This window comes from Archocentrus centrarchus, chromosome 6 (genome assembly GCF_007364275.1).
Source record: "Archocentrus centrarchus isolate MPI-CPG fArcCen1 chromosome 6, fArcCen1, whole genome shotgun sequence".
NCBI lineage: Eukaryota > Metazoa > Chordata > Actinopteri > Cichliformes > Cichlidae > Archocentrus > Archocentrus centrarchus.
The window spans coordinates 16,990,710-17,009,605 of NC_044351.1; the positions used below are offsets into that span (position 1 = coordinate 16,990,710).

The window sequence follows — 18,896 nt, forward strand, 5'->3', positions numbered from 1 at the left end:
AAATTTAAGCGGCGGCTGATCTGCGGCTGGCTTGACCGCGGCTCAGAACTGACGGCTCACTTGACCGCAGTTTATACCAGCGCTCTCTCTTCATCAGGACATCTTAGAGATAAACATGCTGGTCTGGATAGTGTGCGCAGCTTTGATTTTAGGTGGCCTTTTACTCCGCCATCCTTACTTCTTCCAGGATGTTCAATATGTGCTCTCTAAAATAAAAGTAAGGCGCTTCATCTTAAAGTGCATGCGGACTAATTACTTAATCTTGGACCGGTTTTTAGACTTGGTACAGAAGCAGCCGCACAAGCCTTTCATTTACTTTAAGGACGAAACGTTCACGTACCGGGATGCAGATCTCCTGAGTAACAAAGCCGCCAGAGCGCTTCTGCAGTCTGGATGCGTAAAAGAAGGTGACACGGTGGCACTGTTCCTGGAGAACCAGCCGATGTTCCTGTGGCTCTGGCTGGCTTTGGTCAAGATTGGATGTTCCGGGACTTTGCTCAACAACAACATCAGGTCCAAGTCTCTGTTACACTGCCTCAACTGCAGCGGAGCCAAAACTCTGGTAGCAGCTGAAGGTAGGATCTGCATTTATGTCTGCTGGTGGTGGACAGAGTACAGAACACATTTAGTGAACACAGTAATCAAATGCATAAATAATTTGACATCAAACTAGAGTGAAAGAGTAAAAATCCAAAGTTTGGAAGTGATGGAGTAATTCATTGACTGGGTTTCATTTAAGAATTTCTATTTTACTCCACCAAAATAAAATAGATATCAGTCGGTCTTTATTTATAGTATTTAACATTGTACTGTTATCCCACTTTCAGTTGAATATTTTACATTAAATGTAAAAACAATGTTTGTCACTTTCCAGTAATATTGATTAAATGACTTTTTCATACCTGTATCTGAAGCTTCTTTAACATTTTCTTATTGCATTTTGTTGTTTTAATCAAAATTTTAATTTAAAGACTTGGAAAGGAGTACATTTTTGCTCAAAGGAAAAAAACTGAACACTTGTTCCACCACTGCAGTAGAAATATTTATAACCAAATATGACCATCATCATCTTCATCTGATGTTTGGCAGCGTTTGCGACTTCACAAAGGGGACAAAAAGAAAATAATTTTGTTGCAGTTGTGGTCTGTATGTCGTATTTCAGACATCTTCAGTTCCACCAAAAAAGACTATTGTCTCTTGTAAAGATTTACTGCCTTCCCAATGTGAAACAAATGTCAATAAAACTAGTTCACCTCTTCAAGAAAATTTTATATTTTATCTTTTTTTTTGGACCATAAATCAATCTTGAACCCTCAGATTTATCTAGAGCCTCTTGAAATGGGACAACCCACATTGATTGTGAAATCAGGCAAATTGTCAATTCAAAGGTCATTTATACTAAACCACAATGCAGAGAGGGTCAATAACATTTTGTAGTATAATGTTCAAACATTCACAACTTTTCTCATGTAATATTATTCCTGCTGAGTTTGTTTCAGGATAACTTTTAGGAATCAGGTACATCTCAGCTATGTTATTGAAGCCGGCAGAAAACAGGAACAAAGAGGCAATATTATCTTTAAAGGGACTTACAGTTGTGTGAAAAAGTTTTCACAGGACTGACTCTATGCAGTCCTTTAAGAAACTAGGTGAAGTTTCTTCCTGCTTCCATAGAAATTTAAGAGGATAAGTAGTAGCCAGGTGCTGCTAAGCAAATGCACTTGATTAACTGATCATCAGAGAGTGTGAGCACCTTTTTATAAAAGCAAAAGTTTTATCATATTGCTAGTGTGGAGCATTAAGGTGTGTGTTAACAAAATGCCACAATCTTCCCAGGAGTGAACATCCCAACAAATTCCCCCACACAGTGCAATGCTCAGAGAAACTGCAAAAAACACGAGAGTAGAACTAGAAAAAAGTGAACCTGTGAATCTGTCCGTCAGCTAAAGCTCAGCCCAGATTGGTTCATACAACAGGACAATGACCCCATCAGCAAATCTCCAACAGAAAACAATAAAGGTGCTCCAATGGTCCAGTCAAAGTCCAGACACCAACCTAACTGAAATGCTATGGTAGGACCTTATGAGATCTGTTCATCAATGAATGCCTGCAAAGCTCAATGAACTGAAGTAACCTTGTAAAGAAGAGCAGGTCAAAATTCCTCCACAATGTGAGAGACTGATAAAGTCATACAGAAAATGATTACTTTAACTTATTCCAGTTAAAGTTGGTTCTAAAAGCTATTCAATCATGTGGTGTACTTTTCACAGGACTGCATTCTGCTCCTTTCATGCTTCATATTTTTATTCGTGGACATTTCTAGAGTAGCGTTGCATGATTTGAGATTCAAAATAATGCTTATTTATCTTATACTGTAACTTGGTGCATCCCTTGAGTTTATCTGCTGTATGAAACAAGCTGTTTCAGCTTCCTTCACTCTCTCTAAGTTTCTTCTAATATGCTGCCTATGCATCAAGATAAGGTGTGCTAAACTCTGCACCTGTGTATGTAAGTCAGGACTTTTTTTTTTTAAGTGCTACTGCTGCAAGCACTTTTAACTAACATTTCAAATACACAGTGCTTGGAGCACTCAAGCTGCAGGAGAAGATATAGTTGAAGATGATTAAAATACAGGAACATCCATTGTTCGTCTGTTTTTCCTCTAGAGTTACTGGATACAGTGAAGGAGGTCCTGCCCCATCTGCTCGAACAGCAGGTCACTATTTTCATCTTAGCTGACAGATGCAAAACTGCAGGTTTGGAGAGCTTCAAAGACAAAATGAATGAGGCTTCCTCTGAGCCTCTACCCAAGGCATTAAGGTCACATTTGACCCTGCAGAGTCCAGCAGTCTACATATACACCTCAGGAACAACAGGTAAACTACTTCAGGTGCTGAGATTCACGATTCATTGATAAAGGAGACAGCAGATTCACTATGTGGGCCTCTGACTTTTCTTTAACAGGTCTTCCTAAAGCAGCTGTGGTCACTCATAGAAAACTGTGGAGCTTGTCTTTATTTCTGGCTATGTCAGGAGTGGACTCCAAAGATGTGATTTATGATAGCCTCCCTCTTTATCACAGCACCGGCCTCAATGCCTTCACTGGGGCCATTGAGAGAGGTTAGTAACAACTGCACTTTTTAAATTTATTTATTTTTATTAATCACCATTCAAACATTGATAAATATTGCATTTCATTGGGTAATGTTATGGCTGCGGATTAGTATGCACTTACTGTACACTCACGTCCACTTTATTAGGTACACTGGGTAATAGTACCGAGTTGGTATAGATTCAACAAGGTGCTGCAAACATTCTTCAGAGATTTTGGTCCATATTGCTACGATAGCATCACAAAGTTGCCGCAGATTTGTCAGCCGCATATCCATGATGTGTCATGACCAGTGGACAGGTGGACTCAAAAGGCAGCACTCTGAAAAAAAGTTGACAAAGATTATTTATAGAGCTCAGGGCAAACAGAATATGCAACTGTCTTCCAGTGGCACAGGAAGACAGAATCATCTCTCCTTAACCTCCATCCATCCATCCATCCATCCATCCATCCATCCATCCATCCATCCATCCATCCATCCATCCATCCATCCATCCATCCATCCATCCATCCATCCATCCATCCATTCTCTTCCGCTTATCCTGTTCAGGGTCGCAGGGGGGCTGAAGCCTATCCCAGCTGTCACAGGGCGAGAGGCAGGGTACACCCTGTGACAGGTCGCCAGCCTATCAGGGCTAACACAGAGAGACAGACAACCATTCACACTCACATTCACACCTATGGGCAATTTAGAATCACCAATTAACACCAGTAACTGCATGTTTTTGAACTGTGGGAGGAAACCAGAGTACCCAGAGGAAACCCACGCAGACACTGGGAGAACATTTCTCTTGAACATTTCTCTTCAGCTCTCAGCGGAGATGGTTGCATGTTTCTTCTCTCCCCATAGCTACATTATAGATTCCTGGGTGGTGTGGAAGATGATGTGCCTGGCTGTATTGTTAATGGAGGACACACATTTGGCTTATTGACACTGGGATTTCTCCGAATTGGACCTGGAGATACCTGGCTTGTCGTTGCAATTCAGGAAGTCTAGGCAGCTGTCTGGCCTTGGTAAGGCTGCTTATGACGGGAATTCAGCAAGGTACAGCCTCAACTCAGACTCAGTATATCAGGAGCTGATTCGGAGGGGTAAGATCTCGGAGATGTATGTATCTGTTTCTGCACGGCGAAGGAACGAACCAAGAAGATTCGGATGAATTGGATTTTTTTTTGCCACAGAGAGGTGCCAGAAAGACTGAAGGCTGTCAACAAATTAATCAGTACAGTCTGTACCAAACAAGTCATAGAATCAGAAATTTGGCTCCCTGGCAGCCATGGACTGCCGCTTATCAAATTGTCTCTGGGATGTTTTGTAAACAGATGCTCTACGCCCCTGCTGTCCTGTCTTCTTCTAACCTGTGTTGGACTGATCTTCCTGACCTAGCTGCTAAGGAACTTTACATCTTATCAGAACTGATAGCTGAGGAGGGGAGTTTGAGTCAGCCCCATAGTAGCCCAACCCCCCCTCGCCTCCGCTGGCTCCCCTTTGCATCCCTCCCCACCCTAGTGCTCCCATGCTATATGTTTCTGCACTATCGCAGAGGTTTTTGTAACCTAATACTGTGTATGTGTGTCTGTATACAAAGTATGAGATGATTTTTTTTCCTCACTCATCCCTATATGTTTTCACTATTGCTTCTGTCTATTATTATCTATTATTATCTACTATTGCTTCTCTTTTTTGGCATTTTTGGCCACAGCGGCTTTTGTCTACAGTGGAGAGTGACAGGAAATGGGGGAAAGATACGGGGGAAGACACGCGGGCCCGCACCGCAACGTGGCGTGTGTATGTGGTCGCCGGCTTCACCACTAAGCCACCCAGGCGCCCTGCTTCTGTCTTTTTAATGGCAGCACCTCCAGAAGGGGGGCAGCATGGCCACAGTTCACCTATCTCCCCATGTTTGTTTGCTTGTCTTCTTGGATGGGTGTTCTGTTAACTGTAATTTCCCCATTGTGGGATCAATAAAGTATCATCATCATCATAATCATCATCAACATGCAGAACTCCACACAGAAAGGCCCAGGACAAGGTGGATTTGAACCCAGACCTTCTAGCTGTTCTTCTAGCTGTGAGATGGCAGTGCTGCCCCTCTCCTTAACCTCTCCTCTCAAACTTCAGGGAATTATCCAGTAAATGATGTAGTGAAGACTAATGGGCCATGACAGTAGCCCCCCTGCCCCCAGTGACCCCAACAAGCTTGTCAGGATGCCTGCGCCGATACTCCCTGACCATCCCCCTGTCCAGAATAGCCGTCTGCATTCTCTGAGACCATCGCCCTTCCAGTCGACCCGGAAGTCAAGCATCCATGATACAGGTGATGGAATAGCCCGGCTGACCAGAGGAGGTTCGGAAGGAGGGCACAAAGGACTGGTACTGATGGGCTTAACTTGGGAAACATGAAAAACATTACAAATCCGCATATTGTGGGGTAGATTGAGGCGGACTGAAACAGGGTTAATTACAGAATCAATCACAAAGGGTCCAATGAAATAAGGTAAGAGTTTCTCAGATTCGGCATGGTGAGGTACATACTTGATGGAGAGCCAAACCTTTAGAACTGGTTGGTAGTCGGGGGTCGAAACTTGGTTCTGATCCACCAGACACTTATTCTGGTCCTTGGTCCTTAACAGCGCCCTCCACACCTGCCAGCAACATAGGAGATGATGATGTCTTTTGTCAGGCTTGATGGAAGCCTGACAAAAGACTAACCTGCGCTTCGAGTACTGCACAAAACTCTCCAAACACAAGACATGAACTGGGGTCCTTGGTCTGACGCTATATCCTCAGGGATCCCATGTAACTGGAAAACATGGTTGGTCAATAGCTGGGCAGTTTCTAGGGCAGAGCAACAAAGTGAACAGCCTTGGAAAAATGATTATGGTGAGCTGTATTGGTATTGGAAGGAGGAAGATCAGTAACAAAGTCCAGGGTGATATGGGACCAGGGATGACCTGGAATTGGTGTGTGTGTGTGTGTGTATATATATATATATATATATATATAACAAATAAATAAAATAATAGGACAACATTAATAAGAGGAGCCTATAGAGCTCATTTTGGAAGAGTAAATATGTCTGGCATGACGGTGCATTCAGATCGCAATTCTGGTTGCAATATCTGCCAGACATGACAGACTGAAAAATAAAATGTGGGTCGCATGTAGAGCGATTTCTGAGCAATTGCCAGGTGAGATGAGGTCAGAATTTTGCAGACAGATGGGCTGCCAATGTGGAACAATTTATACCCTGCTAGACCTGTCTCCAGTATGAAGCCTGGTGTCAGAGCGCAGAAATACCTTCAAATGAGAAACAAGCGAAGAGAAAAGAATGGAAATGGGAGCTCAAGCCACCAACTCGCTCAACTACTGTTTTGCATGGAGTGAATGAAGCTAGAGAGAATGAAGTTTCTAAGCCAGCCTCCTCTAATCTGAATCACTCAGCCTACAAGAACGCATCATCTCAGGCCTTTTGTCCCTATTGTAACAAAGATGATCACTACCTCAGTCAATGCACTACCTTTACGGCGTTCAGTAAGCATCAGATGTCTGAGTGGATCCAGACTTATCATCGGTGTTAGTGCTGCGGAAGTATGCGTCAGGCAGCCCAGTGAGCACTGAAGAAACCCTGCAGTATCTGTAAATGCTGTCACCTTCAGATCTTACATGAGGTTAACTCTAAGAGAGCTCAGGAGGATTCCTGCCTGCTAAGCTCACCAACAGAAACCTTGTACAGTATCTGGACAAGTCCACAGAGTGCAGATGAGTCCTCCTTAAGGTAGTCAGAGTCCTGCTCCACCACCAAGGGAAGAGTCTCGACACTTACGCAATGCTGGATGATGGGTCAGAATGTACCATCCTTCTCTCCAGCGCTGCCCTGACACTTGGATCGTTTGTGCCTTGAATACCACCAAGATTTCCAAACCATCAGTGGCTCCTCTGTGTCCTTACAGATATCTCCCGCAGCCCGGCCACATTTGACCTTCCAGATTACAGCAGCTTTTACGGCTAACGGTCATGGGCTGATGGACCATTCCTACCCTGGTGCCATTTTGACAAAATATAAGCACCTCAAAGATCTTCCCCCACAGTCTGTCGAACAGGTTCATTCCCCAACCTGCAGAACTCTACTCTGACCAAGGCACCAATTTCCATGGTGGAGACACTGAAATCAAAGATGCTTTCAGTCAGCTTAGTTCTGACCTGCAACAGCATCTAGCCCAGGGGTGTCAAACGCAATCACAGAATGGGTCAAAATTGATATTGTGACCCCCAACTGCTTGTTAATGGGGTGGCCTGATGGCTCACTGTCCCAGGTTGTGTATTCCAAGTCTGAGCTCCTGAGCATCTTTCTGGACAGCCTTTGTTAAAACCTACTTGCTTGGACTGCAAACCAGAGGGAAGTGGTAAAATTCCTTATCAGGAACCCAAGTTGGAATGGTGGTGATGCTGCTTGACCCCAGTTACCTTGGTCATTATAGCAGATTGGGAGAGTGGTCAAGGTATTTTATAGGACCAGATGGGTGGTTGAGAACAACTGTGGCCTATCACCTGCTTAATAGTGTTCCCAGAGATAACAGATCAAGAGGACAACCCTGACGAGCAAGATGGACGGTAAGTCGGCCTTTACAGGGAGCAAATTTGGACTCAAAGTTTGGGGCGGCGATGTTGGAAAGACCGATCTTCTGAGCATGCTCCAGGCAGCAGCAACAGCGTAGTAGTAAGGTCGGATGACGAGGTTGAGTGCCGGAGTGTGGATGCTGAAATGGACTGGAGCAGAGAAATCTTGTGTGTAGTGTGCATCATTGCTGCAGACACCATAATATCACACTTCAATGCATACTGATGTTACTGTGCTGTTCAAATGCTACTAAATGCAAATAAAGTACACAACTGCATGTGATGGGCTGCTGTGCGTTCTGACCAACACACCAGGAAGATACCCTTTATTAGAAGGTTTATTTACAGAGCTCAGGGCAAACAGAAGTGTGTGATCAGACAACCCGGTCACACAGCAGTATGAAGCGCCTTGAAGTGACTATTGTGGTTTGGTGCTAAATGAATGAAAATTTATGAAGAAAATGAGGAATGATATGACAAAGGGCAAGGAGAAATGCAGACTACAGTATATATACACACTGGGTAATGAGAGAAGAGTGGAGAAGTTTTCTTTCTTTAACTAAAGGGTATCAACTATTTTATCCATGCCGTTAGTGACATGTGAAGCTTTTGGTGTTAAAATTACATCCATTTTAAATTCAATCTGTTTTTTTTTTTTTTTTTTTTTGCGTTTTTGGCCACAGCAGCTTTTTGTTAGCAGTGGAGAGAGACAGGAAATGGGGGAAAGATACAGGGGAAGACACGCGGGCAAATTGGTGACAGGCCGGGACGCGAAACCTTGCCGCCCACACCGCAAAGCGGCTTATGTATGTGGTCGCCGGGTTCACCACTAAGCCACCCAGGCGCCCTAAATTCAATCTGTTAACATGAGGCAATTTTGGTGGTATCAAAGAAATCGATGAAAAGCTGACGGACCATTTTGAAACAGCTTCTCTATTTATTGTTCATAGCAGCATGGTATAAACAGAACTGAACAAACAAAAAGTGCAGCTCCCCTTCATGAAAAGGGAGGAACAAGTCAAACAGTGTTGGCTGATTTGTATATTTCATGTGTTTTTTTTGCTTGGTGGTTTTTGTATTTGTTGACAGAGGAAAAATAGTGACTGCTGCCATTGCTACTCTTGAAAGTGTGCTGTTATCTGTTGCTATGTGCAGGTATTCCTGTTGTTTTGAGGAGTAAATTTTCTACTTCTCAGTTCTGGGACGACTGCAGAAAATATAACGTCACTGTTATACATTACATAGGTGAAATTATGCGTTACCTCTGCAACACTCCACAGGTTTGTACCAACATAATATCAACATTAATACTACTGTCACACACACAGAAATGTTACAGAAACAGCAAACAAATTCATGTTTCTTCTTTTCTCTTCAAACAGAAACTCAGTGATAAAAACCACAAAGTCAGACTTGCAATAGGCAACGGGATGAGAGCAGATGTTTGGAGGGACTTTGTAAGACGGTTTGGAGACATTCAAATCAGAGAGTTTTACGGATTGACTGAGGGGAACTTTGGTCTTTTGAATTATAGCGGCAAGGTGGGAGCTATTGGGCGAGACACCTTCCTGAACAAGGTAAAAGTCCATGTTTGAGTCCACATTAAGAAGGAAAACCTGTCACTCAGTAAGCAGTGTTCCAGTTTTTTTCTTTTAAATTTGCAGTGGCTTTTTCCATATGCTGTGATCAAATATGATATAGACAAAGGAGAGCCTTTGAGGGATTCATCTGGTTTCTGCATAGAGGCTGCCAAAGGTCTGTTGCCACTGGAGATGCTTATAACACTGATGATGGTTATTATTTTTTTTCTGTCCATTTTTTGTTGTTGTTTTATTTCTAAAGTTCTCACCCATGCATCTTTATAAATGCTCAAAACAGTTTCTGTGCTTTCCTAATTCTACAGATTGTTTGCTCAGCCACAGTGTACTTCACAACGCACAAAGTGGATGTTTAAAAGACTCAATAATATGACGTCTTTACAACAATGTCATGTATGCTGCCTTTAAATGTAACAGCCCCAAAGATTATTTCTTTCATAATTAATTTGATCAGGTGAACCTGGACTTCTGGTGACTGAAATAACAGCAAAATCTCCATTTGTTGGTTATGCGAGAGACTTGCAGCAAACTGAGAAAAAGAAGCTGCATAATGTCTTCAAGAAAGGTGATCTGTACTTCAACACCGGCGACCTGCTGCACATCGCTGAGGATGATTTCATTTATTTCAATGATCGTGTTGGAGACACGTTCAGGTGAGTTCATCTTTTGAATTGAAGCTTAAAAATCGGAGTTCACACAAAGCACTAAAAAAAACTTTTGACAGATGGAAAGGAGAGAACGTAGCTACAGCTGAGGTGGCTGACATCCTCGTGCTGGCTGATTGCATTAAAGAGGCCAATGTTTATGGAGTCAAAGTGCCAGGTAAATGTTGCTTTCTGCTGCACTTGTTGCCAAAAACAATAACAAGATGTTCAAGAAGACACTGTGTTCTAATAAAGTACACAAAGAGTTAATGTCATTACTGAATCTAATGCCTTCTCCAGGTCGACAAAACATATTTAGACTGGATGGACAAACTTCCATACACACATACAGTGTATCACAAAAGTGAGTACACCCCTTACATGTCTGCATATATTTAAGTATATCTTTTCATGGGACAACACTGACAAAATGACACTTTGACACAATGAAAAGTAGTCTGTGTGCAGCTTATATAACAGTCTTCATGTAGCGCAACAATTCGTCTTTTAAGATGCTCAGAGAGTTCTTTGCCATGAGGTGCCATGTTGGAACTTTCAGTGACCAGTATGAGAGAGTGTGAGAGCTGTACTACAAAACTGAACACATCTGCTCCCCATCCACACCTGAGACCTAGTAACACTAAAGAGTCACATGACATTTTGGAGGGGAAATGTAGTCTCTTAGGGGTGTACTCACATTTGTTGCTGCTGGTTTAGACATTAATGGCTGTATATTGAGTTATTTTGAGGGAAGAATAAATTTACACTGTTATATAAGCTGCACACAGACTAATTTTCATTTTGTCAGTGTCATTTTGTCAGTGTTGTCCCATGAAAAGATATACTTAAATATCTGCAGAAATGTGAGGGTTGTACTCACTTTTTGTGATACACTGTATCCTTGAGAGGATAAATCAGTGGCCAGGATGAAACACTGTTCTAACAAATTACACCAAAGTTAATTTTATTAACAAATCATTAACCAATAAGTGTTGCAATCTGTTCCAGCATTCTTTTTTGGAAAATATTTAACCAAACTCTTGATAAATGGATAACTTTTAGCTATTAAAATCCTCAGCAAACTTCGACTCTTTATTTATTGGTGTGTTTATTCAAACTATGGAAAGTATCTGTCATGGAACAGCTGTAAATGAATGATCATCTTTAAAAGTACAACTTGTTCGTTAATGTCATGGATCATAAAACCTACCCTACTTTCTCAGTGGTGTTTGTGCTCAGTAAGTCAGCTGAAGTTAATGTGGTGGCCATGAACTGTAACTGGCATATTTGACTTTATGAGTAAATAAAGTTTTTAACTTTAGACCCTGAGAAACTAGAGTGCAGCAGGCTCATCCTACTTTGTCTGTCAGAGGGTCACACTCTTTTATTTCAACACAGCTTATCTAAAATAATGATTACAGAGGGTAAAAGGCATCCAGCATGATAACTGAATGCACCTCACATATTTTTTAAATATACATGTTAAAAGAATGTCCACCCACTTTTACTTCTAAGGTTTTGGTAAGAACCTAATGAAAAATAATTTTATTCTCACCAGGTTCTAAAATGACTTAAATACAAACTCAGATAAACAACAACAGATGGCATAATGCACTGTCATTATTTATTTAACAAGAACTAACTGAAAATGTAAAAGCTGTGTGTGAAAAGTACGTCCTATGATTTATTTATAGAACAACCTTTTTGCAGCAACAACTCCAAGTGATTGTTTTTGGTATGACGTGATCAGTCTGTATCTGTATCAATTATCCTTGGCCCAGTGACTGCAAAACAAATGTAAAACATCATCCCTCCATCACCATGCTTGACATTTGGTGTGAGATGTTTCTGCTGATATGTTGTGATGGCTTTCACCAAACATGGTGCTATGCATTATGACCAAACACCTCCACTTTGGTCTCATCGATCCAAAGGACACTTGACCTCATTCACTAATATTTAGGTGGAAAAATTCTTATCTTGTGCAAGAAATGACTTCACACAGAAAATTTATGAAACATGTGTACTGGCCTATTTTGGTCTCATCACTGTGCGCATGTTATTAAATCAGAATCACTTGGAACCAACAGCCTTGTGCAGTCTTCATACAATTTGCATACTATCTGTAATCTGCCCCATCCCCATTTCTTTATTTAAGGAAAAATGGCTGGCTGGATGGATGGATGGATGGATGGATGGATGGATGGATGGATGGATGTTTTACTTCCAGGTGAAGCAGAGAGAGTGGTGGCAATGTTATAAGAGAGAAGCCTGCAACCTTAAGTCAAAAAATAAGGAGAAGGTTTGATTATAGAAAAAAATATTGCCTGAGGTTCAAGGAGGAAGCAAAGTGTTTCCACTGGAGTGATGACCATTTAAAAATAAATAAATAAATAAAACAAGCTGCTCAGCCTGAAATAAAGGGAGTGCTGAATATAATTTCCCCAGAAACACTCTCACTGTGGTCCCACCCATTCATTCATGCATTCATACATTCATTTTCTTCAGATTATCCAGGGCTGGTCACAGGGACAGCAGCCTATAGAAGAGAAACCCAGACCTCCCTCTCCCTGGGCACCCGGGGAATACTGAGGTGTTCCTAGGTCAGCTGAGAGATATAAAGCTGGAAACCTTTCGCCACTTGGTTATGCCTAGAAATTCTGTCCATAAAAATTATAAACAGAATCTGTGACAAACGGCAGCCCTGACGGAGTCCAGCACCCATCAGAGTCCAAGTTATTGCTGGCAATGTGGACCAAGCACTCTCTGCAGTTGTATAGGGTTTGAATGGCCAGACAGCCCATACTCCCACAGAACCGCCTACAAGATACATCGAGGGAGGCAGTCAGATGCCTTCTTAGGGTTAACAAACTACATATAGACTGGATGGGCAAACTGCCATACACACTTGAACATCTTTAAGAGGATAAAGAGCTGGTCCAGTGTGCTGCACACAGGTTCCTCTTGAATCTTTGGTTCGAGTAATGGATGAACTCTCCTTTCCAGCAACATGGCATAGACCTTCCTGGTGAGGCTGACAAGTGTGATCGCCCAATAGTTTGAGCACCCCCTCCCATCCCCCTTCTTGAAGATGGAGACAACCACCCCAGTCTGCCAATTCAGTGGCACCACCCCAGATCTCAATGCAATGTTACAGCAGTGTGCCAGCCAAGACAGCCCTACAACATCCAGAGCCTTTGGGAACTCAGGGCAAATTGTCACGAAGGAATTGTTTAACCACCTCAGTGACCTCACCCCCTGTGATGGGTGAGTTGTCCGCCTCGTCCCCAGACTCTGCTTCCTCTACAGATGTTTTGTCAGTGGAATTAAGGAGGTCCTCAAAGTATTCCTTCCACTGCCCAATTATATCCTCATTTGAAGTCAACAGTACCCCACCGGCACTATATGCAGTGTGAGTAGAGCACCGCCTTCCCCTCCTGAGTCGCCTGATGATTTGCCAGATTTGCTTCAAGGCAGCCCAAAAGTCTTTTTCCATGGTCTCAATGAACTCCTCTTACACCCAAGTTTTTGCTTTAGCCACTGCCCTGTCATGTTCCACTTTATCTGCCTGTTGCCTCTGGAGTCCCACAGGCTCCTCTCTTCACCTGAGTGCTCTGAACATATGGCCCGCCGATTTGATACGATTTCAAAATTGATCAGTGACCTATGGTGTCCATGTGCCACTTATGGACATCTTTATCTTCAAACATGGTGTTTGTTATGGACAATCTGTGGTTTGCACAGAAATCCAGTAACAGAGCACCATTCGGGTTCAGATCAGGTAGGACATTCCTCCTGATCATGCCTCACTGTCGTTGGCCGCGTGAGTGTTGAAGTAGGACAACAAAGTCATCGGATGGGTCAGTCCAGACCTTTCGGCCCTCAGCCTCTAGGTTAATCTTATGTTCTATCTGCATACCATGATCTCTCTGAAATGTTCATTAGGATCTAGCTCTCTTTCTCTGCCTCCTTACTGGCTGAATGATTATGCCATAGACCTTCTTCCCCGAGCCCCCTTGCCCACCAGTCAGCTCTACAGATTGTCAAAACCATGGGTCTGACTCCCTTTGAAGCCAGCCTGGGTTACCAACCTCCCCTATTTGCTTCCTGGGAGACTGATCTCTGTGTGCCCTCTATACAATTACATCTGAATTTCTGCAGACACCTCTGCAGTGTGACAAGGGCGACACTCTTCAAAACTACATCATTGAACAAGCAACATGCTCACTGGCATCGACTTCTAGCAGTCAAGTACATCCCAGGCCAGAAAGCCTGATTATCTATTAAGAATATTTATTTACATACTGAATCAAAAAAACTGTCACAGAACTTAATTGGTCCCTTTGCACAGTACTGCATGCAGGCTGGAAAACAAAATGCCTGCTTTCAATTGGTAACACTGAACTTCAGGTAACTCCTGTTTTGTGATATTTAACTTTTGTTATCAGGTCAGGAGGGAAGAGCTGGGATGGCTGCTGTTACTTTAAGAGAAGGACTGAAGTTTGACTCCTCAGCTGTTTTTAAACATGTTGAGAACTTCCTGCCGACCTACGCCAGGCCACGCTTTATCAGGATTCAAGCAAGTTTACTCCAGTTATCTTCTAGTTTTACAAATGAATTTGTGCTTTAGCCTTTTTGTTGCCAACATGATTTGTTTCGTCCACTGGTAATTAGTTTTACTGTGATTTTTATTGCAGGTGTCACTGGATGCTACAGGCACGTTCAAGCTAATAAAGACGAAACTGGTGGAGCAGGGCTTCAACCCAAATGAAATAACAGCCCGGCTCTACTTTCTGAATGAAAAAGAGAAGAATTACACTCCACTCACACCAGATGTATTTGATTCAGTTATAGCAGGAAACATCAAAATCTAATTTTAAAGTACAAAAAACCCCCAAATCCACCTTTTCACATGCAAGCAGATCATTTTAATGAGAGTATGTGGTACTTTTGGCTGCACATTTTAATGACAAGGTGTAAAAACATTTTTTTTTTTTTTAGCTTGGATTTTATGCACACCCCCAAGATAATTTTTCCTTCTAAGGCTATCATGTTTGAGCTTGATGCACCGAGCTGTGAGTGTAGTGATGGTTTCACTCAGCAAGTTTTTCCAGTTGATTAAACTGATTGCTGTGAGCTTTCTTACTGCATTGCATTCTGGTCCGTGTAGGCTGTTGGCAGTGTTGGAGCAAGTATATATTTCTATCATTCATTTGTTGTATTGCCCTCTTTATAGCTTCAGTACAATTTAAGCTGCTCTTTTCTATTAATCAAAGTCCAGTTTTTTTTTTAAATAAGTGAACAGTTTTATGCAGGATACCACTGTGGCAAAAATAAGTCTTAAAAAAAACTTGTTAGAGAAAGCTGATGAAATTAATGAAATTTATAGCTTTTTGATTTAAAAATTACTCTTCTATCCTCAGTGTGAACTGAACTTGTTTCTTGTTTTTTTTCTTCTTCTTCTTTTTAATTAATTAGTTAGTTTCCTGTTAAGCATCTATAGAAAAATCACTCAAACTCACTTTAGTGTTGATTTCTGTGTGTTTGGTTTGAAGGAAGGAAAAAGAGTTCCTGCAGAAATAATTGGGCACCAAGTTTGTTGTCATGTCCTGGGTCCTTATGACCCAGCGTTTTTGGTTTATGCTTTGTTTTGTATTGTATTTTTCTTTTCTGGGTTTCTTTTGTTGTGGGTTTTGGTTATGTTTGGATTTCTAGTTCTTTGTGTTGTCCTTCTGGTGTCACGTCTGTGTTATGTTTTGCTTTCCATGTCCTCCTGTTCTGATTGTGCCTATGTAAATTTTGTTCTCGTGTTTTAGTCCCTTGTCTCATGTCTCGTGTTTAGTTTGATGTCCTGATGTTTCCCTGTCTTTTGTATTTGGGTTTCTGTTTTGGTCATGTTTCAGTTCTGTCTGTGTGCCAGTCTCCCTACAGTATGTGTTAAGTCTGCGTATACATGGTTTGGTTACTTCCTGTTTTTATATTGATAGTCTCTTGCACTGTCTGCTTGTGTTTATCATTTTAAGCAAGATTTGCTGTTACAAAACATAGATCTATTTACAGGGTTATTTTGCTGAACAAGGTACTCTGACCCTGATGAACTACATCTGAGTAAATATGAATGACAATGTAAGGGACCAAACAGTCAAAGGATGTACAGGCACAGATATAATTTTCAAAATGTGGGTTTTATTATAACCCAAAGGAAAAAAAAAAATTATCATGAAAATAGGCTATTTTATAAAAGAGGTCAACTAAACAGAATGCTACTCAAAAATCATGCAACACAACAAACTGACCAAACCAAATGAGAGACAGCTCAACATTTATACCGGTGGTGTAAACCCTTTTGAATACAATGGGGGAAACTACAGGGACAATAAGTTTAAGGAAACTCCATTCTCCCCATTCAGTCACAACAGATGGTTCAGTCCATTTGGTTGGCCTCTGCATTTAAATCGGCTCCACCCTCAGCCTCCTCTTTTGCTCAAACTAGTGATGGGCAAAGGGAGGCTTTGTGAAATGTTTGAAGCAATTGTGCTGCTGTTGTGCCAGAAGTGATTTCTGATGTTTCATTGTGTTTTTTTATGTGTAATATCTTTGCTTATAATGGTAAATAGAATGTAGTCAACAGGATTGATGAAGGGTTCACATATATATATGTGCTAATAAGAAATTACCTGTTTTGCATTTATCGTTATGACTGTTATTGTATGTACATTATAATCAATCCAGACCCTTTTGGCCATTTAAAATATCGTGACTGTGATGTCATATTTGCAATTTCTGCTGCCCTCTCGGCCAGATGTTATCATTCATGAAAGATATGTTTGAGGTATGTTTAACAGATTGTAATCATTTAAAACAGTTTAAATACAGATAATCATTCTTTGGCACAGCACCAAAATTGTGTCGTTTTGAAACAATCTGGCACACATCTCCACAGTGACACCTACTGGCAACGTGTTGCTGTTTTCTCCTTCTGTCAGCAAACACGAGGCTTTCAGTTACTTAGTAATTCAGTGCAATGCACAACAAACCAATTTATGAAATAACATATATAGAGCATCCAGTTTATTGTGATAAGCACAGAGGTTTTCAGCTGGATGTGTTTGGCTGATCTTTAAGCTTTCTGGGAGTCATTGTCATCAGGTTTATTCTACACACTGTCAGGTTTTAGGTTTTAATTTCAATTAATTCAGAAATCAATGTTTAAACAAATAAACGACTAAATGTATTTTCCTTCTTAAAAACAACCCTAAAATTTATTAAGTTATCATAGGTTAATTTTGACCAATCAGCATCTGAGTACGTCACAGTTCAGAGGTTAATCAGCGGAGGATGAAGAAACTGTGCTTTACTTTATTTGCAGCTTATACTGCGACATGCGACAATGAGACATGGACAGGATGTTTTAATTCAGTCTGTTGAAGTTTTGGTTACACTGAAGCTGTACACCTTTGTTTGAGAGATATTTACAGTGTCCGTGAGAATAAAGAAAGGTTTGTATTTTTTCTTTCCTAATTTGTTAAGAAATGTTTGTTAAAAAATAATTCACATGTAATTAATGGATTTGTGTTACTTTATTTTTTGTACAGTTCCCCAGTTTCTGGCTGCGGGTAATTTGAGAATGAACTCACTTCATGCAGCAAATACATTTTCTGCCTAAAGTAGAAAAAATACAGAACAGACAAGAGTTAGATGTCTGCCCGATTTATTTTCTAATTTAAAACAGACGTTTTCTGTTGAGAAATGGCTGCGCTATAAATCTATGGATTCACAGCGCAGTGCTACTGCTCTCTCTCTCTCTCTCTCTCTGCTGATGGTGGAGCTCAGCTCACCCAGCAGTCTCTTTCTTTCTCTGTCATATCTATATGACAGGATGTGAAATGAATGGATAGCTGACATAGTGAGCCAGCGTGATGAAAGCGGCAGAAGGGCGTGACTCTGCCATCTCAATGTACAGTTTTCTACCACTATTTCACAGCATGGTGTGTATTACATGAGAAAAGCAATGAGATTTTCACAGCTGTGAATTAGGTTGGGCCCTAAGGCTGAACTTGCTGCTTTGTATCAGTTCATATGACAGATAAAAGGACGCAAAGTGCGTACTTGTCACCTTGCTCGTAATCGCTGGCTGTGTTTACCTCTGTGCCGCACACAGATGCCACAGTAGTTTTTTTTTTTTTTTTTTAACCACAGTCCTGGTGACCCTCTGCAGAGTTCTCCTGTCTGCAGAAGGGCAAGGCAGCAAACCAGACAGACACACAGTACATCAGCAATGGCTCTATGGAGGCTCAATAGAAGGACACCTGCATCTTTTCCTCCAGGTGGTTCCTCCGCAGGACACGCAGGAAGGGGGCTCTCTGCTGGGCCCTTTTTTCCAGTGCTGCTGTGTTGGCAGTCCAGGTGAAGTCCTCAGAAATGTGGGTCCCCAGGAACTTGAAGGAGGCTACTCTCTCTACACCAGGGGTAGGGAACTCCAGGCCTCGAGAGCCAGTGTCCTGCAGGTTTTAGATGTGTCCCTGATCCAGCACACCTGACTCAAATGACTGAATTACCTCCTCAGTCTGCAGTCAAGTTCTCCAGAGTCCTGCTAATGACTTCTATATGTGATTCATATTCTTATTATTTTATTATTTATTGTCTGAGGCACCTAAAAGGAATGCATTTTAAATTTCGTTGTGCAACTTCTGTGTACAATGACAATAAAGATTCTGATTCTGATTCTGATTCTGATTCCCCCCCCCCCCCCCCCCCCCCCCCCCCCCCCCCCCCCATGATCAGGCCGACCAACGTGGTGTCATTGGCAAACTTGATGATGGTGTTTGAGGGGTGGATAAGGGCACAGTCATACGTATGTTGTTAAAACTAATAATAAATTGTCTTCTAAAGGTTACATTAATATCTTTAATGTTTACAAG

At 41.6% G+C, this 18,896-nt stretch overlaps 1 protein-coding gene across 3 annotated transcripts; it reads left to right on the forward strand.

Moving 5' to 3' along the window:
- Window positions 1-26: 26 nt before the first annotated feature.
- LOC115781360 (very long-chain acyl-CoA synthetase-like) lies at window positions 27-18,563 on the forward strand. Of its 3 annotated transcripts, none has more exons than XR_004020076.1 (11): window positions 27-575; window positions 2,667-2,876; window positions 2,965-3,120; window positions 8,889-9,013; window positions 9,116-9,310; window positions 9,398-9,488; window positions 9,786-9,984; window positions 10,056-10,153; window positions 14,424-14,554; window positions 14,673-17,474; window positions 18,175-18,563. XR_004020076.1 is itself a non-coding variant. In XM_030730991.1 (10 exons), the coding sequence occupies exons 1-10, from the start codon at window positions 116-118 to the stop codon at window positions 14,847-14,849; spliced, it is 1,842 nt and encodes a 613-aa protein (XP_030586851.1). In that variant the 5' UTR covers window positions 27-115; the 3' UTR covers window positions 14,850-18,563. The 3 variants fall into 3 exon arrangements, 1 of the variants encoding a protein (XP_030586851.1); XR_004020077.1 differs by having other exon boundaries at window positions 18,303-18,563; XM_030730991.1 differs by having other exon boundaries at window positions 14,673-18,563.
- The last annotated feature ends 333 nt before the right edge of the window (window positions 18,564-18,896 follow it).

Excerpts from the sequence above, each read along its gene's own strand:
- LOC115781360 (XM_030730991.1), top strand. The coding sequence starts at position 116 with ATGCTGGTCTGGATAGTGTGCGCAGCTTTGATTTTAGGTGGCCTTTTA. Across the intron at positions 9,985-10,055 it reads CGTGTTGGAGACACGTTCAG|ATGGAAAGGAGAGAACGTAG; the intron begins GTGAGTTCATCT and ends AACTTTTGACAG. Across the intron at positions 14,555-14,672 it reads CACGCTTTATCAGGATTCAA|GTGTCACTGGATGCTACAGG; the intron begins GCAAGTTTACTC and ends TTTTTATTGCAG.